At 34.7% G+C, this 22873-nt stretch overlaps 4 protein-coding genes across 8 annotated transcripts; 1 reads left to right on the top strand and 3 right to left on the bottom strand.

Annotated features, from left to right (window-relative positions):
* Positions 1 to 765: 765 nt before the first annotated feature.
* Positions 766 to 1590, bottom strand: LOC110417261 (uncharacterized). The gene is made up of 2 exons (XM_021429516.1): positions 1310 to 1590; positions 766 to 1201 (listed from the first exon to the last, which is right to left on the bottom strand). Exons 1-2 carry the CDS (start codon positions 1451 to 1453, stop codon positions 1004 to 1006), a joined length of 342 nt encoding a protein of 113 aa, XP_021285191.1. The 5' UTR covers positions 1454 to 1590; the 3' UTR covers positions 766 to 1003.
* A 1660-nt stretch (positions 1591 to 3250) lies between these two features.
* LOC110416498 (uncharacterized) lies at positions 3251 to 4405 on the bottom strand. Its single transcript, XM_089783711.1, is given in 4 exon segments — positions 3251 to 3741; positions 3885 to 3928; positions 3931 to 4041; positions 4288 to 4405. Coding segments are annotated over 4 exon segments (360 nt in total). The 3' UTR covers positions 3251 to 3654.
* Positions 4406 to 5096: 691 nt separating this feature from the next.
* LOC110417313 (carbon catabolite repressor protein 4 homolog 1-like) lies at positions 5097 to 12809 on the top strand. 5 transcript variants are annotated; one of them, XR_002445300.2, is made up of 11 exons: positions 5097 to 6081; positions 6834 to 7530; positions 7639 to 7725; positions 8097 to 8183; positions 8255 to 8338; positions 8460 to 8540; positions 8619 to 8672; positions 8777 to 8865; positions 9290 to 9398; positions 9920 to 10078; positions 12384 to 12521. XR_002445300.2 is itself a non-coding variant. In XM_021429586.2 (11 exons), exons 1-11 carry the CDS (start codon positions 5927 to 5929, stop codon positions 12551 to 12553), a joined length of 1755 nt encoding a protein of 584 aa, XP_021285261.1. In that variant the 5' UTR covers positions 5097 to 5926; the 3' UTR covers positions 12554 to 12809. The 5 variants fall into 5 exon arrangements, 4 of the variants coding, with proteins under 4 accessions (XP_021285261.1, XP_021285262.1, XP_021285263.1 ...); XM_021429586.2 differs by having other exon boundaries at positions 9937 to 10078; positions 12384 to 12809; XM_021429587.2 differs by having other exon boundaries at positions 6811 to 7530; positions 9937 to 10078; positions 12384 to 12809.
* An 814-nt stretch (positions 12810 to 13623) lies between these two features.
* Positions 13624 to 14602, bottom strand: LOC110417090 (uncharacterized). The gene is made up of 2 exons (XM_021429289.2): positions 14310 to 14602; positions 13624 to 14171 (listed from the first exon to the last, which is right to left on the bottom strand). The coding sequence occupies exons 1-2, from the start codon at positions 14526 to 14528 to the stop codon at positions 13737 to 13739; spliced, it is 654 nt and encodes a 217-aa protein (XP_021284964.1). The 5' UTR covers positions 14529 to 14602; the 3' UTR covers positions 13624 to 13736.
* Positions 14603 to 22873: the final 8271 nt, after the last annotated feature.

The following is a 22873-nucleotide window of genomic DNA, read 5'->3' as shown; positions in this document are numbered from 1 at the left end:
CAACCCCTCTCATTTTGCGTTTCTGACTTGTTCTGGGACCTTAAGTTCCCTGCTGCGTTCATGCCGTTTACTTAACTGATCAGCATATTATAATGCCGTTTACAAAATCAAAATTTCTTTGGTCTGGTTCTTTGGTGAACCTTTTTTGAGGTTTGTTTAGCCCAGCAAGTCTGGATAGAAGAGGCATCGAGTCAGCTTCTTTTTTATTTTTCCTATAATTTGAATTTGTGTTCTCAAATTACCAAGTACTAATTTCTGCAAGCAAAACAATAACAGCTAGGCCTTTATGGTGAACATAACTCAGCAAAGAAGGTTTCTTCTATATTCCTTTTATTTGTTTTATTGTATATATGCACGAGACTTTAAGTTAAAACCATTCGCGCGGTTTTAGTTCAGCTAGCTGGGCATTTCCTTTCCCTTCTTCTCGTGGCACCATCTTTTTATTCCTTCGTGTGAAAAAGAGTAGTATTATTAATTTGTTTAATTCAACCAACGGGCTTTGGATCGTTATTAAATGCATGCAAATAGTAATAATCTTTAAATTAATATCCTAGTTTCCTCGGATAAACTAGCGGAATAATTGTTATTGGATTCATTATTGAGGTTAGATATTCAATCGCAATCCAAAAGCGTGTGCTGCAGTATCAATCTGACTATGGCTACTGCTAAGATAAATTACTCCAACATATGGGAATAAAACACGTCTACAAACTCCCAAAAATAAAAAAATAGAGGAAGAAAGGAAAATAACCAAACAGAGCCGAATGCATTCTTCCCTATTAGCCTTATGAACGAACTTGATGAAATTGGCAATCATTGTAGCATAAAATTGAAATGTCGTAGTCCGAACAAACACAAAACAACAAAGTAATGATGAGTAAATTTGTTTGGCAATTTATCTCACACAAACAACTAAATTTTCTTCAAAATGGATTCAATGTTCATATTCTAAGTGACTGAACATTTTTAAAAAAGGTCGAGCTGTAGCTAGTTTGTTCATTGATTACCAAAAGGAAGATTCATCAGCAAAGAGGAAGAAATCGAATGCTAGCTTCATAAAGAAACTGGAAATCAACATAACCAAGATGAGTTGAAGAATCAACTCCATCACTCCACAGAGTTTGATTTTCTTGATCTTCAGTCGCTCCTTCACTAACTCCACCCTCAGATTTTCAATCTCTCTCCTCATCTTCTCCTTTTCCTGAGCGTCGAGTGACGAAAAACAAAAAACTTAAAGAATCTGAACCTTAAAAATCACAAATTTGAGCAAAAATAAAAAAGAAAAGAAAAGAGGAGCAAATTGAATAACCTCGTCTTCGTCATTGTTTGCAGCTTCGAAGACGCGAGTCACGGATGATTTCAGTGAAGAAAGCAGAAGCGCAGCTTTGGCACAGCGAATGGCGATCTGCACTTTGCGAGCCTCGTCTCTGGTTTTCTCTTCAATTCCTTCCATTCTCTCTCTCTCTCTCTCTCAGTTTATATAAATGAATTTGAACTCTGATCTTAAATAGTCTCGAGAAAGCGAGGGAAAACCAAATGATTAATAACTTTTTTCTATATACCAAAAAAATAATAATTTTCTAAACCATCACTAAGCCATTAATTGTGAAGAAGGGCATTCTTAATCGACACTCCTTATCGCAACCATTTCGTAAACTTTTCTGACAGATTATAAATTTAATACTATGAGTTTGCTGACTTAATTGCATTACTGAAAATAAAGGGGTAGGATGAGCAGCGAGTACGTATGTCGCTGTACCAAGTGTTTCTTTGGAAAGCGCATTAAACTTGGCAGTTTGATTTAGCCAAGAGGATTCGTACATCATCTTTATTTTTTTGGGATAAAGATAATTATAATTCGGTCAAAGTATTCTATTAGGGCTATGAAATATTTTTATAGCACTGGTATTTGATTTTGTGGGCGGGCAGCCTAGGCAACGATGCCCGATCGAAGTGGCATGTTTGGGGAAAGGACTATACGGACTTTTGAAGATGCAGAATAAAGCAAGATTAAAAAGGAAACAACCAGAAGAAGAAGAAAAAGGCAGCACTTCCTTCACTCTGCTATTTTGAAGCAAATTTTAGTCATAAGCAAGTTTATCTTACACTTCCTTTATATGATGATCTTTTCACTTTAGTCTAAATTCATTGAGAAAAGAAATGAATGGAAGTTAAAACCACTAGGGATCCTTTGAAAAACCACCACTATTTCGCTGCTGCAGCGACTAACCTTTCAGGAGGAGAGATCAGATCTCTACAAATCAACAGAGGAATCTTTAATTGGCAATCAACAGAGGAATCTTTAATTGGCAATTTTCTACAGTTCATGGAGAAGGTTGCAAACCTTGGAGAAAATGGGGGAGTTGTTATTAAAAAGACAGATTCTGCTTTGTTAAGAATAAATGAAATACAGACATCTATTTGACAATAAAAATAGAAAACCAGGTATAATTTTATGTCTGGCAGTTCAGTGTTTGCATGTATATGGGTGGGTATTTGCCTGAGGTTGGAATCATGACTTTTGAGTTTGTCCAGGTCTAGAGATGTAAAGCTGGAATAACATCAAACACACACAAATTCTAGACTGAAAGTGATAATTGGTGCTGCCATCTCTCATTCCTTCTAACATGACAATTGCAATACTAGTCTTCGAAAACCAAAAGAAGGATTTTGAAGAGAAGAGGAGGAGCTGATATAACAAATGACCGCAGCAGAGACAAAATCAATCAGACCATAACACAAAGCAATTCTTATGAAAGATAGAATACTTTCATTAAAGGAATACGGCCCACATGTTTAGGTTCAGGATTCAAATCTTCAACCACTAACTGTGCCCTCTGATCAAACTCAGGCTACAGCCACAAGTTCAGAATCATAACAACACAACATAAAAGCTTACACTCAACTTAGAGATTCTGCACCTCAAATTTCATGATTTCTTTGAATAGGTCATGACAATAAAAAAGTCGCACATCCCTCACTTATATAAGGGCAGCTAGAAGTATAAAACAGCAAGACATCCAATAATATCATTTCCTTGGTATACTTGGATCAAAATAGCCTGTCCTATATTCAGCTATTGTATAGTCATGCTATTTCTATATTAGTTTGAATTCTAAAACATTCCTTGTATATTTCACCACATTAAAAATTATTTAAAGCACTTTTAGGGGTATCAATGCATGGATGTTCCTAACACTCACCAGTAATACTTGATAAAAAATCAATTACATGTATTAGCTCATAAGTACAGTTAAAGCCATGATCAGAAAAGCTCATATTGGTGGGGAGCTCAGGCTCAACCTGTTTTTATCTATCACATATTGAACTTTCAGAAAAAAAGAAAAGCTCATATGATATATGCATGTAAGTTGCCAAGCAACAATTTGTGTACAATTTTTTACATTTGCAGACCGTTTGTCCAAAAAATTGTAATTGTAATTGGTCAAAGTACACAAAATATATGATGCTTAAGACAATTTTTTGATCCAGATGAGACAATTGGTAAAATTGTCGGAAATCACCTCCTCATAATACTATTTTCCCACCAAAAGTTCTGTCCAAATTCTGAAAATTATCAACGTTCATAATGTTCTCAAGCCTGCCTTCTGATAAGCAACTATACTGTATCTAGGTGGAGAAATATCGCCTCATTCAAGCCTTCCTATTCCAATCCTTATAAAGTTCTTTAGGGAAGTCCTCCATGAACTTGTGCCTTTTCTTGGCCCTCCTTTGCCCTGCCTGAAATTTCCACCAATATTCAAACACAATAGCAGAAGGGGCGCTAAGAATTCTTGTGATATGAACATATACGAATATCTAAAGTAATATCATGCACCCTATTATTGTTATGGCTAAACGGATTTGTCTTACACATCTGATACCTTAGTTTTCATCAAATCCTTTAACTTGAGAAGCTTCTCATGATGTGCTCCTCTTTCTTCATGTACCATTCCTTGGATAAGTCTGATCGTGGCTGGATGGCAGGATCATGAAGAACTCTGTTTCTGTTTCCACCAAAACTAAAACAGTGAGCAATTCCTGAAATCAAAGATTTCGAGTTCAGCACAAGAATGTTGTGTGTTAAATAAACCACACTACAGGGAAAAGAAATGTAGTTGATGGCATAATTAATTCTCAAGTCAGCCAAGAATACACCATTAAACTATTTTAAGTTTGAGCTTATAACATTTGTATCAGATAATGAATGAGGTATTTTCCATCAGCAGGTAATATATAAACAGAATAAAATGAGGTGAATGCCAAATTAAAGAGCACAAAATTTACCTATAGCACCAATTGCATCAAGATGATCAGCATCTTGCACAATCCCAAATTCAGGGAAAAATTCATGGTTTCCGAGCCCTACAAGTTCATCTTTAAAACCTGAAAAAACCAAGGACATCTGTCATAGTTATATTTTAAATATGAAGCAAGGAGTGCATGAGAAAAGGGTACTTAGAATACTCATGAAGAGTTACATGAAGAAGCCTACTTAACATTCAACGATTGCATAAGATAAAATTGAAAACATGGCTCCGGAGGTTCATTGCCCTTCATCAATACTTGCATCATCAACTAAGTCTTTGTCAGTTTTGTCTCTTTCTAGGGTAAATAACAATTCACTTGATCTGATTGACCACATTATAAGGAGTGTGGAACAAACAAAAATTAGAAATAGATCAAATATAAGAATTTCTACTTTGACTGATATCAGTAATCTAGTAGAATTCAAAGGAAAGTTATGTGTCGATCATAAAAAGAATCTTTTAATTTGGATTGACAGCTTTTACTAGTTACAAGTCAGTTATGAGCTATGACAGTTACGCCTATGAAAGTAGCTAAAATATTACTGAAATAAGTTCAAGTTCAAGAAAAGAATCTGTTGACAAAACCCTCAAACCTGCACTAAAAATACCCACATCGAAATCTCTACACGAGAAACTCAAGAAAAAAAAAGGCAAATAAACCCAATGCTACATACCCAAAACAAACCAAGAAACGCACAGGCACAACATGCTCAGGGAACAAAAATGGAAACAGAAATATTCAGTAAAGAAATGAGACGTAAAGGAAAAGACTAAAAAGGAACCTGAAGAAGAGAAATAGCATAGTTGATGTAGTTTCGAATAGCGCCTCCGGAATTGATTCGGATCTCATTCTCGTTAATGGGTGGTTCTGGCTTTGACTTCTCTACTTTCTGGTATCTATCCATCGGCTGTTTGTTGGAGGAGATAGAGGGGAAGGGGAGGGGAAGAATACCCTGATTAAACCCTAGCAGATGAGCGAAACAGCAAAGGGAAAGAGAGAGGGTAAAGGCTTTAAAACTCTTTCCTTGATAAAATCATTGTAGTTTAGATGATACGTTAAAAAGAAAAATCAGAACCAACAGAAACTGATGTAATATATATATATATATATTTCAATTTCTCTTATATTTCTATCTTCTGTTTTTAAAGCCAAGAAACTAATCAACAAAAACATAAAGAAATAAATATAAAGGTGAAGGAAGTGAGAAAAGAGGGAGGAAACAGAAGGCAAAAGAATAAGGAAATATGAAAGGAGGGTTGAAGAGTGTATTTGGTAGGAACATTTGTGGGTTCATTTGGCGTGTATTCGAAGACAGAGTCATCCATTTAATAATACTGAAATGAGATAGTGAGAGCGCGACTGAGAAAAAAACGAAAGAAGAATTTGTAGGACCTATGTTTGACCCTTCCATATATAGCCTTTTTTTGTCATTATTTTGGCTGTAAATCCATATCTGATTCTTCCAGGCCTTTTCTTTTCTCTCCCTTTCCCCAAATACTCCAAATCCCAAAAACACTTATAATTTCTTCTGTTTTTTTTTTTTTTTCTCTTAGTCACTCTCTCGCTGTCTCATTACTGTTAGTAATATGCTTGTATCCTTGATCTTAAAGTCAAAATGGGTTCTCAAGACTCGAAGGAATACGAAATGGCGGTGACTCTTCCATCAAATACGCCAGTGGAGGGATGCGAAATCAACCCAGACGTTCGTGTCAACTACAGAGCATTTCCTGCTCTTCAACCTCTTCCTCCATATTCCCTCACTTTCAGCTGGTTCTATCTCTTTTCTCATGTCCTTCCTATCTTTATATTAATTTCTTTGTGTTGTTGGTTTCTTGGCTTTGAAAATAGAATACAAGCAGAGTTTTTGTTGTGGCTTTCTTTTTCAATTGGTTTGTCCGAATGAGTCACTTACTGAGAACTTTTGTTAGATAAGGAAGAAATATAAGAGGAATCGAAATATATGTTGCATGAGTTTTTGTTGATCCTTGATTTTTTTTTTTCTTTCAATGGATCCTTTATTATGAAAAGAAACTTCAATTTTCGGTGTGAAGGCCTTGTTCCCTAATAGTAGTTGCAGGCGTCTGGTCATGTATTGCACATTTGTCATCATATATATGTGAAAAAAAGTTGGTTGAGTCTTCTAATCTTGTTTGACTTAGGTTATTTCTCAAGGGTTTACGTTAGGTGGATTGATTTTTATGGTTTTCCAATCATTTGTATACCAAACTGTTAAAAGTAATCAGATTCTCTCTTCTTCACATATGGGGCAAGAGCTTTATTAAAAGGATTAAGAAAATTGTGTTTTCAAGTTTCCTGTTGTTTTGGAACCAAATTCCCTATCGACAATTTGACATGCATCCCCAGATGTCTAAACAACCAAAAAAAAAAATAAAAATTCTATCATCAATGTTTTAAAATTCTTGTACGAGAAGAGGATGTATTTTTGGATTGTAAGGAATATTGATTTGTTTCACATTCCACCATCATATGACATTGAAGTGGAGGTGGTTTCTAAATTCTAGGTATCGTGAGGTGGTTTGCTCTGTGCACCCTTCTAAGTTGGCTACTGTTCAGTGTATGTCCTGTGTAAAGCTAGAGATTCCAGTTGACCAGAGTTATCATTGCTCTTCGCAGTGCTTCTTAGATGCATGGCAAATGCATGTGAAGCTTCATAGTCATGCAGTTAAAACGGAAAAACAGACTGCAACTGGTGGTCAACAAGAATTAAGAAGGCTTAGGAGTTGTGGCTCATGGCCAGACTTCAGTGCCGACCAATTATTTGGTGAAAATACACTGGTGGTAGAGCGAGAAGGGAAAGTATGGATCAAGGTGGGCTCTTCTAAAACTTATAAACCTTCTAAAGAAGATGTTGGCTTCACTCTTAGGCTGGAATGTGTGGCTGTGGACTATGCTGAGGGCACTCAGTTGGCTCCTATCAATATCATAGTGACTGATCCTGTGATTACTTTCCCTCCTCGTTGTCCTCGCTGCATGATTGAAATTGGAAGTTATATGAAATCTCATAACATCCATTTCAAATCCCAGACTTCTGATAGTTTAACATTTAGTGTGCTATCATATAATATCCTTGCTGACATGTACACTGGTATGGGTAAGTACAGTTACTGTCCAAGTTGGGCTGTTGTTTGGGAATACCGCAAGCAAAATTTGCTGCAAGAGATCATTGGATATGATGCTGATATTATTTGTCTTCAGGAGGTGAATTTCTTTTTTACTATTTTGCATCTTTTGAAAGAATATGGTTTTGGATCATGTATGCCTTACATTATTTAACTTTTTAAGATTGTCTAACATGCCACTTCGTAGGTGCAAAGTGATCATTTTGAAGGTTACCTTCAACCTGAGCTGATGAAATGTGGTTATTCTGTTATGTACAAGAGGAAACGAACAGAGGTAAAATTTTTGAAACTCTGAATTTTTTTTTTTTTCTGAAATGATGCTCTGTTAGGAAACATTTTTAAGCTCTCATGAAAAGGTACAGGGTTGAAGAAGTAATATCATATAACCTTTTCTAATCATGGCTTAAACTGTACTTATGAGCTAATAAATGAATTTGTTTTTTAATCAAGTATTACTGGTGAGCGTTACGAACATGCATGCATTGATATCCCTAAAAGTGCTTTAAATATTTTCAATGTGATGAAATATACAAACAATGTTTCAGAATTCAAACTAATCTAGAAATAGCATGATTATACAATAGCACAATATAAGACATTTGATCCAAGTATACTAAGAAAATGATATTATTGGACGTCTTGCAGTTGTATACTTCTAGCCGCCATTATATAAGTGAGGGATGTGCAACTTTTTATCGCCATGATCTATTCAAAGAAATCATGAAATATGAGGTGAAGAATATTTAAGTTGATTGAATAACTTTTCATGTTGTGTAGTTATGATTCTGAACTTGTGGATGTAGCTTGAGTTTGATCGCAGGGCACAGGTAGTTGTTGAAGATTTGAAACCTGAACTCAAACATGTGGGCCATATTCGCCTAATGAAGGTATTATATCTTACATAAGAATCACTTTGCGTTATGGTCTGATTGATTTTGTTTCTGCTGCAGTCATTTGTTGTATCAGCTGCTCCTCTTTTTCTTCTAAATCTTTATTTTTGTTTTGCAGGACAATGTTGCACTTATTGTCATATTAGAAGCAATAAGAGATGGCAGCACCAATGATGACCTTCAGTTTAGAATTTGTGTGGTACAGTATGTATTTGATGTATTCCAGCTTTAAATCTCTTAATCTAGGCAAGCTCAAAAGTCATGATTTCAACCTCAGGCAAATACCCATATACATGCAAACACTGAACTGCCAGACGTACAATTATACCAGGTTTTTATTATAATTTTTTTTCAAATATCTGCATTTCTTTTATTCTTTAAACAAGCAGGATATATCTTTTTAATAATAACTCCCACCCTTTCTCCATCATCAAGGTTGCAAACCTTGTCCGTGGACTGGAGAAAATTGCCCAATCAAAAATTCCTCTATTGATTTGTGGAGATTTGAACTCTCCTCCTGAAAGGTTAGTCTGCTGCTGCAGTGACGTAGTGGTTTTTTTTTTTTCAAAGGATCACTAGTGGTTTTGAGTTCCCATTCATTTCTTTCTCAATGAATTTAAACTAAAGTGAAAATATTATCATATAAAGGAAATGTAAGATAAACTTGCGTATTACTAAAATTTGCTTCAAAATAGCTGAGTGAAGGAACTGCTGCTTTTTTCTTCTTCTGGTTGTTTCCTTTTTAATCTTGCTGCTGCCCTTTTATTTTGCATCTTTATGAACATGATATTGTGAAAAATAATAGATAAGTTCCGTATAGATCTTTCCCAAGCTTTATGGGAAAAGCGCTATGTTTTGTATTTTATAAAATTTTCATATTCTGAATTTGTTTATACATATAGATATAAATACAAAGGTCAATGTCTAATTCATAATTAAATGCCACAGTGATCCTCATATGCTTCTTGTTAGAGGCAGAATCAATTCTGTTTCTGGGGAGAGAACTGATCCATTGGGTATATATCAGATTCTCAAGCTTGAACACTCATTGGCTCTGGTAAGATTATTGTTTATATTCAGAGAAACCTATATTTGGCTCGTATTTCTGACATAATCGCAGCCATATATGCTTAGATCTCACTTATTTGATGTATCTAGGTTTTGTTTCCCACCCCTTTGCAAGCATGCCATAGGAAAATTTAGAATTTACTTCTCAGATGTTATTGGTAAGCAAATGAATATATACATTTTCCTATGCTTTCTATTTTCTTAATTTTTGAGCTCATATAGTTGCCAAACAAGTTTAAGGCATGATTCATTCATATTGCCTTTCACAAACCTTATGGGCTTCTTGTCTGACCAGTTTAGATCTGGTCCCTGGAATATAATTAATTTGTATGAGTACTATTTTTATTTGCTAATTGATATAAATTGATGATCTAGTATTGTACTCTATCCATCTGTGATTGGAAATAGAAGAGCCCCCTTCTTCTGTATTTACTTTTTGTTGGTGTCGCTGCTTTTGTCCTCATGATGAATTATCATTTTCACTCTCATTGAACTTACATGCTCATGCAGGAAAAGTTGTTTTACAGGCTAGTGCATATGCATCATTTTTCCATTTGAGAGGGATTGATGAAAAACAGTTCAATAGGATGAGCCTTGAGAACCATGAGCCTTTATTTACCTACTTCACTTCGGGATTTGCTGGAACCTTAGATTATATTCTCTACACAGGTATACTTTGCCCTATAATTTGAGTTACCTTTGATCAATTGGTTGACCTTGCAAAGTTTTTTCCAATTCATAACTCTCTTTCCTTTGACCATTGTGTTGTTTACTATTAAAGTTTGCAATGCCAAAATCTGCTCTTATTATTTTTGCTTAATTGACAGGGTCATTTAAAGTTGGTTAGATGATATTCTCTTAAAATTTTACAGTTGTGAATGTTTATTCATCAGCTTAAAATGCATTGTTATGTGGCTCTTAAATAACATTTTCAGGAAAAACAAATCTACTTGTATTAGTTGTTATATAGTAAGATAACATCAATTGTAGTTACATGTTCAGCAGCACTTACCAAGTTATCCTGTGATTAAGATGCACCAATCACATTGAGCCTTGTGAATAGTTGTTGTGATGTGCCGTTTATTATTGGTAACTAGGGGAAAGGGAGAGTTTCTTTGCTAAAAGTGGCTTACAAAGTTAAAGAAGTAGCAATTCTTAATTTGGTGCCCTGGGAAACTGGGTAGATGCACTTACCTGAGATATGGGGAGAGGAGGCTTTTGAGCATGACTTTGTAAGTAGGTAGTTGTTATAAGCAACTCTTAATACATATGATTTAATTGAAGAATAACTCAATCATGAAGGAGCCTTCATGTAAAAATCTTTGGCCTGGCATGGTGACTTATGTTATTGGTTTTTCTTTTATTGAAAATTAATGCTTTTTCATTCATGTATGAAAGAACAAATGCTGAGGTAAGACCTTGGCCTTTGTTTTAGGCACTAGGCTTCCCTCAGCATACATTCGTCAATGACTTTACAATCTGAAGCACACGGACACACAGTGAGGAGCACTCCCACAATTACATAGATCCCCAGCACTTAATCCTGTCCCCTGCCTCAAACCCTTGTATAGGCATTTGCCAAAACCAAAAACTCCTACCCAGACCCTTGGTATAACAAAAACAAACACCTGCAAGGCCTTCAGTACAAAATACCCCTGCACTATATCTAGTGCAGATGACAGATAAAAACATATACCTGACTCTACATTTTCCCTGCAACTATTCTTTTGTTTTAAAGTGAGATCATGTCCACCATAAGTCTGCTCTGCAAGCCCCAAACACCAAGGATATTTGTAGATTGAATAACAGCACCAAGGATATGTTTTTGGTTAGATGAGCACCTACTTTTTAATCTCTTTAGATTCACTCATTCTATATGGTATTGATGGTTGCTTTTTTGTCAGAATTTAGTTTCTTTTTAGACAGGAAATTTTAGTTTCATCATAGATGCTTTTTTTCTTTCACAATAAAAAAGAACTCATTGTTATCTGGATTTGCTGGGAAAAAATTTGGTTTCAGCACATGCATGAACTTTTCAAATTCTTATAAATTCGAATCCTACAAAACATCAAGAAATTAGGACTTCAGGTTGGAAATTTTGCCACAGTTACCTCTTTCTTGGTCTCTGTTTCTTACATATCAGTTGGGGATCATTATCCTATGCATTAATTAAGATTTTGTAAACAGGAATAGCCTTGTTGGATAACCTTAATTCTTTTGATTTTTTATGTTCTGATACGTTTAAAATAGTCCAACCAGTTTTGTTATTACTGGATTGCTGGAATGCTTTTGGATACTGCACAAAAGAGAGGTATCCTAGTTGATTGTAGATTATATAGTACTTAAGGTGAGTTCTTTTCATCTTCCTGAGCAGAGTAATAAAGGCTTTTAGGAGTGAATTTTGCTAACCATCTCTTATGAATGAAATTTTCTTAACATAGAAAAAAGCTGCTAGGAGGATCTTAAATTGAATTGAGCAACAATTAGACACCTCCAAACAAATTGTTCCTTCAAATCTGAGCAGAATTATATCATTTCCACGTGCCATCAAAAACCCTTGCATTTAACTTTGGTCAGCCTAGAAAGTGAACTCTGTCCCCTTGAGAATGACCATAGTCTGTTTTGTGAATTAGGAGAGACCCTTTGGGCATGATGGTTGGCTATTCGGTGATGTTGGAGACACATAATTAGAAAAATATGCCCACTTCGCCAGTCTCTTAATTATGACCTTGATCCCTCCACCCCCTCCTTTTCCTGTTGTGGGAAAAATGTTCTCAAACTTTCAGTTTCTTAACCTTCTTTCGAAGTTCATATTCAAAATAATGTAGATGGAGGATCTGGTTATACTCCGTTTCTAGCTGTTTGTTTAAGCTTTGCAGCACAGTCAATGGAATTGTCATAATTTTTTTAGTTTTTTGGTCATCGGTTTTATATTTAAGTACCTTTCTCTGACTAAATAGATGTTTTTCAACAGCGGACAGTTTGAGGGTTGAAGGTTTATTGGAGCTTCTCGATTTTGAAAGTGTGGGTGTTGGTCTTCCGTCACCACTATGGTCATCAGACCACGTTGCCCTGATGGCCAGTTTCAGACTCAAACCGCATTCTGCCTCTGAATCATGGCCAGCTCTTCCTCAGGAGATCTGATAGCAACTAGAGACATGGTAGTAATTACATCTGTATGAAAAATATTAGAAGAAACACAGATTATAGAATCAATCTCAAAACACAGTAGCAGGCAATGTTGTTTACAAGATACTTTCTGGTAGTCTTGCTACCTAATTTCGTAATCCTGTAACTAATACTGATGATTACCTTTGAACTTCTTTTTCCTTTTATCTCTGCCATATGTATGATTTGTCAGCATTCCATACCAGTCTCAATTCATCATTTCTGGGTGAAGTTATTTGGAACTATTTTCTCACCTGGCCGATCTCTGTTGTAGCATGGCAACATGAGAGATGCAACTGAATATTACTAGTGCCTGACATTGTAGTTGTATTTATTACTAGAAAATTTATTAAGGGTTTCTTTACAACTGAAAAACTCTCAAGTTGGCAGCAGAAGAATTAAAAATTTTATTTGGCTTGATTATCCTGTACATAAATTCATATCTACACCCACTATAACCATTCATCCCACAAGTTATAGTAGGTGCACCTATTTCTGATCAATCTTCGTAAACCCATTCAGGCTACTCGTCATCCGGTTATTAGGTTAATTTTGAATTTAACTTCTATTTCCGGTGCCTTTTCTGTCATCTGGATGATCAGAGACTGTTTTACGTTGTAACAGGAAAATGTTTGGATAAACAAAGTGCTGATTATGGAGTGAGACAGGTAAAGGAAATTGAGGTTTCGGTCTGCATTTTAGCTTTATTATTGAAACAGGCAAACCATCAGAGGCAAGAGGGTGCCTTTAAGGGATAGCTATGCATATGCAGAAGACCGCCAGTTAGATTTTAATTGCGAATTGAATAGGTAGAATTCAGTGAGCCACCATTTTCTTACACACCATAGTAGTCGATTGCTTAAACAAAATTAGAAATTTAAAGCATTACCATATCTACATTATACAAGTCAGTACATTCTGTAAGTCAGTTTCTTCTCTTACTCTCTCTCGGTCGAATTTTTTCAAATAATGGAGATTAAGGAGCCCTTATTAATATATATATATATATATATATATTATATATATATATATTATCAGCTAAACCTCTAGACAATACTATTTAGCGTTTGAAGAAGCAGAAATACAAATTTAACGCACGTTGGCTGGAGAGGATATGCTATCCTGAACTTAAAACTTGATGATCGTTGATCCTTACTAGCTAGCACAAGAGACTAAGCCTTTGCCTGAATAGTTTTGGGGGGCCTTGGTCTGGCGGGTGCATGAATTTGCAGTTAGGGCATGCAGGTGCTGACTTGCATAGCATCACCAACATGTGGCACCGCATGCACACCGTGGCTACCATCTCTTGTTGTTTCTGATCATCCTCCTCGACTGCCAACCATGAAAGGCTCTGCGTCGTTAATCCTCCTGATGAGTTGATCTTCTTATCAACTGAATCGCTCCTGGGGCTAACAGAGTTGTGCTTGTCGAATTGGTGATGATCTGTTGCATTAGTTTTTCTCACTGAATCGCATGGTAGGTTTAGCTCAAGGTCTAAGCTCATGTGACCAGGGCTTGGGGACTCAGGGCTTCTCCTCGGATCCTTACAAGTTCTCGTATGGGTCCTTGTATTGTAAAAGTGTATCTGCCCTGACTGAACACAGAGGAAACCAAAACAATACATAATAAGGTTATGCTAACGTTTATGTAACAGTATTTCTACTGCTGAAGCATATATAATTCATCGGAGATTATGGTTAGATATCTTGGAATGTGAATATATAGAAAGTACCTGAATATCAAGACATCTTTGCCACTCCAAAGGTAATGGAGTCTCGAGGTGGAGCTCCATATCAAACACTGATTTTGTGCTTTCTGCTTTTGATCGCTTCTCGAAAGTTTCTTCATCACCTTGTGGCTCATCCAGCTTTCTCTTCTTTGATGAATTCTCTAACTGATCCGGGGTTGTCTTTCTCATGTCCGGAGAGAGAGGGGCTTGAATGGAAACCATAGAATTAACTCCCAAAGCTTTCCGCTCTCTCTTAGTTTCTATTTCTATCTTTTGAGAGAGAGAGAGAGAGTGATCAAGAGAGAGTGATCAGATGTGAAGTGTATAGGTGGTTATATAGGCATGAATTTGGTGGTGTAAGGGCTGGCAAGGCATATAACTGCAAGGAAGAATCTAATAGGGCAAGTTATTGAAGGTAGAAAAACCAAAGAGGGCCTACCTATGCATGACGTGCATTCCAAGTTGGCTCTTCAATTACCAAACACAGCTCCAAGCTGCTGCTGCTATATATTCAAAGCTGGGATGTGAAGTTCTAACTTCTAACCAACCTCTCTCTTAGGTCAATTACAAATGCTTATACACCTGGCTCCCAAAACCCTGCAAATACACATAAAACTTAACTGCTTACGTGACATTACATAATCCAGCTGTGCATTTTCAAGCCATGTCACTGAATCAGAGTCAGTACTAATAAACTCAACTGAGCCAAGCCAACAAGCCAAAAGCCACTCTTAGCCAAAAATATTTTTGGTACTTATGAAAGGCGGTGAGAGGGGCGAAAGAGGGAGAGGTGTGGAAGGAAGGAGGTCATTAAATGTGGAGAGTCTGTATACAGTTGAAGGGGGAAGGTCTTGAATGCCAATGTATCTTTAATAACATAATAACTCCACATTCCACAATTGGGTCACTCAGAGAACTAAAACTTTTAAAGCTTTCAACACCCCCCCTTGGCTATTAAACAAATGCCTTATCTCATGACCTATATGAATTAATCACTCCAAGAACTAAAGCTTTTAAAGCTCTCAACACCCTCAGCTCTATATATGAAAAAGCACAACTAATATCCCATGAGCTCCAATTTATTGTATTCCCCCACACTTCCTTTTCTTTCTTTTCAATTTTTTAGCTCCTTCTTGACAGTACCATACCAATCAAACTGCATTCCATGTCCCAAACTTCCATTTCCTCCTGGAAACTCTCTCTTTATCTTCTTGTACCAGCAAACCAACCTCTCGGGTTATTTTCCGTACGAGTCATCACTTGAACGACCACAAGATCCTCAACGATTTATATATTCTAAGTTCGCCTTTCATACAAAGGAAGGATAACCCTTCTCTTTCCTTGATGCCAAGTAGTATTTAGTTACAACTAAAACGAAATTATAATGGAGTAACTTTCAAATTTTTTATAAATTTAAAATTATATATAAGCTTATACCACTAATATATACGTAACTGTCAGTAAGTAAGAATATATCACATTGCATGCATCTCGTACGTGCCCGTTACATGGGGGAATACCTTTTCACTTGAAAAAGGCAGAGTGGAAGCAGAGAAAGAAAAGAAAGTTAATGGTAAGTTTCTTAGTAAGAGAAAAGATCTAGCATGCGCATGGGGGGTTACACGTTAACTGATGTCCTTAGCCAAATTTCACCAACCAAATATAAATTGGAGAGGGACCCTAAATAGACCAGACAGCAGATGACATAAATACCAACCCATTTCATTACTAGTAGTCAAAAGAGTAGAGAACATTTAACGTCCTTCTTTCCCAAACTAAGGGTATTTTTGTAAGGTGAGCCCCCAATTTGGAAATTAAGTTTGTAGCAAATTAAGGGAAAAATTAATCTCGCACAACAAGAAACAAAAAAAAAAAAAAAGGGGTCCAAAGCCATTAAAGGCATTGAGAGAGAGAGGTTCCAAGTAAGTCTACCTGCCTTCATTAACTCCCATCTTGAATTCACTTAAATGCAGAATTCAAGGATGACCATTGAAAACACCTCGCTTTCTTCAACATCTTTCATCGTCACTCTCACCACCGGTTTCCCTTCGGTTTAATGCTCTCAACCCACCTCTTCTTCCCTTCATTTATGTTTTTGTTCCACTGCTTCAGCTCTTTCCAGCCTCTCTCTCTCTCTCTCTCTCTCTCTCTCTTTTCACGGTTTTAAATCACTTCCCACATATGAGAATAACTGTCAGAATCTACTCTTCTCGCTAATAAATTACGTGTGAATCATTTTGCTCCCCTAGAAAGGATTTTAATCCAGTGTCACTTAGTTACAGAGGGTTCCAGCAATCTTAAGTCCACAAATTTAATGAAAATTAATTGTGGTTTGGACCGGCCGTTGGGATTAGCCGGCCACACCCATTTGCAAAGCACCAGCTGAACCAATTTGACTACTGTATATATATATCCACAACCTGTGGCCCAAAAGGATACGTCAATTCCCCACATTTTCCTCATAATTGGCATTCACATCATATAGCCCTAGCTAGGCTACTTGTTGAAGTTTATTTTTCCAAGAAAAATATGCATTTTATTTATTTGATACAATATAGTTTTAATAGCATGTTATATTAAAATCAATTATTGATTTGGATGTATAAATATTTTTATGGATGCAAACTTGATTATAGCTATATTCCACAACTATGACCAATAAGGATTTTAATTTCTATGTATATTCCCCCCTTTTTGCATCATAGATAGAGTGATTTTTGATGGGGAAACTTAATTTTTTTTGGTTGAACAGTATTAATATTAATAATCAATCATGTCAATACCTTAAATATATAGTTTTTATTGTATTTTATTATAATCAAACATCTTGGTCAAATTAAAAACTAAACCTTCCTTTTAAAAGAAACCAATAAAAGGAAAAAATTTAGGTCTTAATGTAATTAAACCTAGAATAAAAACATCATTGGATATAATGGTGGATTTTGATACAACAATTTCAATAAACTAATGCAAATTGAGATGATATAAAGAGAGACAAAAAAAAAACATAAATGAGATGTAAACATCAATAAAAAATGTTCCAATTGCAAGTTGAATTATTGTATGCTATGTCACTTACTATGTATACTGAAGTGTAGCAGTGGAACGGTGTCAAACAGAATGTAACAAATGTGAGCTGAATTTATATAAGCTACGTTGCTCAGGTGTAAATCTGCTTGTGTGAAGCAATAACGAAGGATAGCCTTCACTGTAATCGTCCTAATTCCATTAAAAAACAAAAAAAAGAAAAGAAAAGAAAAATAGGAGCATTGAAAATTGACGTGCATATCCATCGAAAATAGGAGCATTAATGGTATATGGCCGTATAGGCTCGCCTTGGATAAATTGCTGTAGGAGAGAAATAGAAAATTTGTAGCCTTATAATCTGCAATAAGGGAACACAATTCTATAAAAGAGGCTATTAATGCAGTTGGGTATGGCTTACTAGCTACTAGTTACTTGTATTAATTATAATAAAATAATGATCGGCAGTGATGTTTATGTTCGATCACTTCTTTAATTAATAATTATGTATATTTATTCGCACATATGCATCTTAAATTGAACATAACAGTTGGAGTTGCGAACCTCCATTGTCTGAAAAAGGGATTATTTAGAATTGAAACTGAAAATTGATGAAGTCTAGCAGTTTTTTCATTATTCAATAACGAAACATGCAAATGGGTCGAACTTGGTACTTGGATTAATTTAGCTTATGAAATGGTTAAAGGTGAGGTGGAATTATGTTGAGTATTCTAGTGGTCTAAGCTTTGATGCTCTATTATTATTATTATTATTATTATACATTCAAATCATGACATGCTATTAATAAAAAATTATTTTGAAAAATATTAAAGGTAGATATTAAAATTTAATGTCATTTTGGGACTTTATTAATATTTTATTTCTTTCAAAATAATATCTTATTAATGAAGTGTTAAGATTTGATAGTCTGATTGTGTATAGAACTTATACTATCAGTGTATCAAATATTAATCATATATATATATATATATATATATACACACACACTATACAACTTTTATTTTTTTTTAAAATGATTTTATTAACAGTAATCCTCCATGCCATTCAAAGTCTTTATACAATTGATGGAGACTCCTATTGACATTAGGCTTGGGCAAGAGAGTTGAACCACTATACAATTAACCCATGATAATTACGTATACCCACGAAACTACCCCATACAAACCTGGAGCATAAACCAAAAGCCCTCCCGGATTATAATTGTCAAGGTCCTCATAAATATTCCATATTAAATCACCCTGTCTGCCTATTCCCATTTTGACTAAGTTGTCTGCAACCTCATTAGCAAGTCAGGGAAGTTTCCTTAAGCTCTAGCAAGCAATCTTAGATTTCAATTCCTCAATTCTCATTAAGTTCCTTCTAAGCTTCCAAGAAGCCTTAGGAGGTTTAGGGACCCATGACCCAACATTCTGAGAGTCACTTTAAAAATAAATTTGTGAGAGTCAGGCCACCTTGAGGCCGCCACAATCTGGAAGCCTTTCCAAATAGCCAACAGCTCCGCTGTATTGGAATCAGTAACTCCCATCGGTAAAGAAAAGATAAGAAGGATACTACCTTTGTCATCCCTTAGGACACCTTCGTTTCCAACCTCACCTGGACATCCATTAACCGCAACGTCGAGATTCAGCTTAAGAAAACCAAGAGAAGGGACCACCCATGAAACCATTTTCATCCCCGGTTGAGTTCTTTGAGGGGGAAGACCTTCATTAGGATACCTTATAATATCCAACAAGGAAGGGTTAAGGTTCGACCACTTCGCCTTAACCCACCATGCCAGCCTCAATTTAATTAAGTTAAAAACATTAAGTCTACTCCATTCTTTCCTTTCGAAAACCACTTCATTACGAGTTAGCCAAATTGACCATGAAATGATGTAAAAGCCATTCTCATCACCTTCCCATTCTCCAAGCTTCTATTTATATCAAACCAGGATTGAAAACACATAATGGAGTCAATATGCTGAACCCTCTTGACACTCCAGTAATCACCACACCAATGCCCCAGTTTCCAACTCTCAACACAAGAGAAAAATAAATGCCCAATAGTTTCAATACTTGTTTTACATAAAAGACGGAATGTAGCATCATGTCGAATAATGCCTCTGTGAGGTAACTCTTGTTCACAAGTAATCTCCCTTTTAACATCAGCAAGCAAAATGCTTCGACCTTGAGGAGCTAACCTTTCTCAAATTTGGCTCAACAAATCAGAATTAATATGGTTCTGCATCACGACAGCCCGGCAAAAAGATTTCGTGCTATAGTCGCCACTAGTTGTGTGCTATAGTTGCCTGGTAAATTGTTTTTAACAAAATTTAAATTTAAACTATATAAAAAATCTTTAATTCCATTCAATCATTATCTTTTTTTTTTGTTTTTTGCTTTTACTTGCAAGAAGGATGATATTAAATTAAAAAATATAGAACTTTAATGCGATTATTTAGGGTTTTAATTAATATAAGTTAGTCCGTCAAATAGAATAAAACAATTATTTATTTGTAATTTCAACTTATTAGTCAATCAAATGTCAACTAAAACCACTTTTTTCACTCAATAACTAATATAATTTAATTACATATATAAGTAATTTGGATTGATTTATGTTATTGTTTATAAGTGATTTATCACTGATAATGTCTTAATGAATGTTTAAATTTTGACTTATGTTAGTATTAAATATATAACTAACAAGCAATTGTAATTGATTGCTAAAATATATGTCAAAATTCATTATTAAATTTTAATTAGTTATATTATACATAAAATTTCTTTAATTTCAATATTTTTCATAAGAATAATTTTTTTACTCACGTATGTTTCATGTTTTTATACTTCAAATGTTAGTTACTTATTATTTTCAAAATTTCAATCATTCACATACATTATACATGTAGCAAACACTAGTTATATATATGTGTGTGTGTGTGTGTGTGTGAAATCAAATTAGAGTGAACCTTTAACATAGAAAAGGGCAATTTAGGTCATTTGTCATTATTAATGTAAAGTAATTCAATATACTTTGTTATGCGTAAAAAAAATAATAAAATAAAATCATAAAACTTAAAATGTTATTTCACCCTCATTCTTTTTCTTACCACCAGAGCTGATCTGGGTCAGAAGAAATTTAAGGTCTTGTTGTAATGCTTGACTTCTGAAACATGCATGTGCATATATAGCATTCAAAGTTCAAACCTTTTGGAGAGATGAATAAAAAGAAAAGAAGAAAGAGATAAAGAAGGATAGTGAGATAAGTATACGCTTAGATTCAAGTTTGAAAAAGTCATGAAAAATTAATTGTGGCTTTGATCCTGATTAGTTTTGTTATATCAAATCCATTAAAGGCACTTTAAATATGTGTGGAGCAAAGGCCGAACGTGTTGCATGGGCGGCTGAAAGGTTATTTTATTATGTGGGACAGTGAGAAAAACTCCCCATTGCATTAATCAGTTTTGATCACTTGCGCTTCCTATTTTTGGCCTCATCACTGTCCCCCTAATAACTACACAACAACTCAACTTTGACAGTGTAGATCAACACACACGCAACAGATCTCTTTGGAGACAACGATGGACTGATCAATGACTTTCATCCTTGCAACGATAACTCCGGCTTGATCCAGCGGTTATTATCTTCTCTGAGGGGATTGAATATTGAGGTTTCCTCACTTCTCGTATATACTTCTTCGTCCATGCAATTTTCACATATGTATAAGAGTTTAAATTTTGCAATTCAGAAATTAATTTTTTGTTGAAATTTACGAACGACGTAATTTTATTATTATATCTTTAATTTGATTTAAAAATCATAAAATTAAAATAAAATATTTTGTAAAATATTCTTCTATATATTTCTTGATGGATAATAAATTTGATCAATTACCTTAAATAAAGTAATAAAGTTAAACTGTAACTTTCTTTTTTTTGTTTGATTAGTATACCTACGTAGTATTCTTATTTCGAGGACTTGGACATGTTTCTTACGCTAGTTATTGCATTATTGACATCCTGTAAATGAATGGAAAGCAAGGACTAAGTTATGGTATCATATCATGTGAATGTAATAGTGTCATGTGAATGCAAGTTGAATAACATGGGATGAAACTAAATATACAATTGAATTTAGAAAAAAGAAGAAGAAAAACTAGGAAAATGGGAGATAAAGATGAGAGAGATAAAAGAGAAGGAAGTCATCAAACTGATGAAGCAGTCAAGACTGAAGAAAGTACAGCATTCTGTCTGAGAAAGGGGACCACAGATTTAGAAAACGATGAATGCATGGATTCATCAATATGGGATTAACTGCGATGGCGCATTTATTTTTGATCAAGTAGTTACGTTTTGGATGGGATCCCTATATATTGGTATATGCCTATAAGATCTATGGATATGGGTCCCACGATTTTCTTTTCTGTACATACTTAAGAGTACCTGGGCAGGCATGCAGACAGTAGTTTTCGATCGCAGTTTGGTTGGTGGTGCATTTTAATTTAGTTTGCCTTGCTATCAAGGGGACATGTCTCCATTTTTCTTCATTTATTTTCCATTCAGTTTCAGGCTGCAGTTCACATTTCACATTTCACGTTGCTGTCTGCTGCTTGATAATAACAAGGAAAAGGAAAAGGAAAAGGAGTCATATAAATATTCTCTTTAACTTCAAATCCTTTGTTTTTAACAGAGGAATTATTTGAAGTTTATTAACTAATAGCATATCTATTATATATACCGTTCTCCACTACTTTTAGGTTAATTAAGATCTAAGTACTGCATCACTTCTTGTCAACGAGAAGTAGATTACAAGACTTTAATCTTTTATATTGGGAGGAAACAAATCTGACTATGATTTAATTCAATTATAACTTTATTTAACTATTTCAGAATCAAGAATTAATTAATTAGTATATATGAAAATAACCAATCAGGCACCGTTAATTGACATGTTCAAATATGTTAGCCTTGGTTAACGAATTTTTAAAATAAAAATTATAACCTATTCAAGCCCAAAAATTCAAATTAATTAATTAAAGTAGTAACTGTTTTGATGTTAATCATAAAAATACTATGGAAAAAACTTATTGGTGAATTGATCCTTGTTAGTTCTAATGGCAATTATTTACAAAGTATAATATAAGAGCTTAGTTGATAAGAGATTGATTAGAGTCGGTTGTGTTACTTATAATAATTTATATTCTCAATTTTACGAAATAATCATAATATATTACAATTATGGAAAAAAATTTATTTATAATAAATAAACATTTATAAAAAATAATAATATCAAACTAAGGTAAATATGCTATAAATGGAAAGGAGTTAGTCTTCGTTCCTAATTATAGATCTCATCATTTAAAAATAAATAAATTCGATAATTTTAAATTGAAGTTTAGCAGGAGCTTTCCCTTTTAACACACAAATTCATATTTATAGGTGAGTACCACTACAAACCAATGGGTATCAATGATGAGTTTCTAAAAACAAATCCACATTTAATGCTTCATCGTCATTTACAATGCCCTAATAAATCGCCGCA

Source organism: Theobroma umbraticum, unplaced genomic scaffold (assembly GCF_002168275.2).
Source record: "Theobroma umbraticum cultivar Fairchild unplaced genomic scaffold, ASM216827v3 scaffold_51.0, whole genome shotgun sequence".
Classification (NCBI taxonomy): Eukaryota; Viridiplantae; Streptophyta; class Magnoliopsida; order Malvales; family Malvaceae; genus Theobroma; species Theobroma umbraticum.
The sequence above is the reverse complement of the archived record's forward strand: the minus strand, read 5'-3'. Positions and strand labels throughout refer to the sequence as shown.

Coding starts and splice junctions, on each gene's coding strand:
- LOC110417261 (XM_021429516.1), bottom strand. CDS start 1,453: ATGGAAGGAATTGAAGAGAAAACCAGAGACGAGGCTCGCAAAGTGCAG. Junction 1,202..1,309: donor CAAACAATGACGAAGACGAG/GTTATTCAATTT, acceptor CTCGACGCTCAG/GAAAAGGAGAAGATGAGGAG.
- LOC110417313 (XM_021429586.2), top strand. CDS start 5,927: ATGGGTTCTCAAGACTCGAAGGAATACGAAATGGCGGTGACTCTTCCA. Junction 8,673..8,776: donor CAGACGTACAATTATACCAG/GTTTTTATTATA, acceptor TCCATCATCAAG/GTTGCAAACCTTGTCCGTGG. Junction 9,399..9,936: donor TTGAACACTCATTGGCTCTG/GTAAGATTATTG, acceptor GTTGTTTTACAG/GCTAGTGCATATGCATCATT.
- LOC110417090 (XM_021429289.2), bottom strand. CDS start 14,528: ATGGTTTCCATTCAAGCCCCTCTCTCTCCGGACATGAGAAAGACAACC. Junction 14,172..14,309: donor AAAGATGTCTTGATATTCAG/GTACTTTCTATA, acceptor CTCTGTGTTCAG/TCAGGGCAGATACACTTTTA.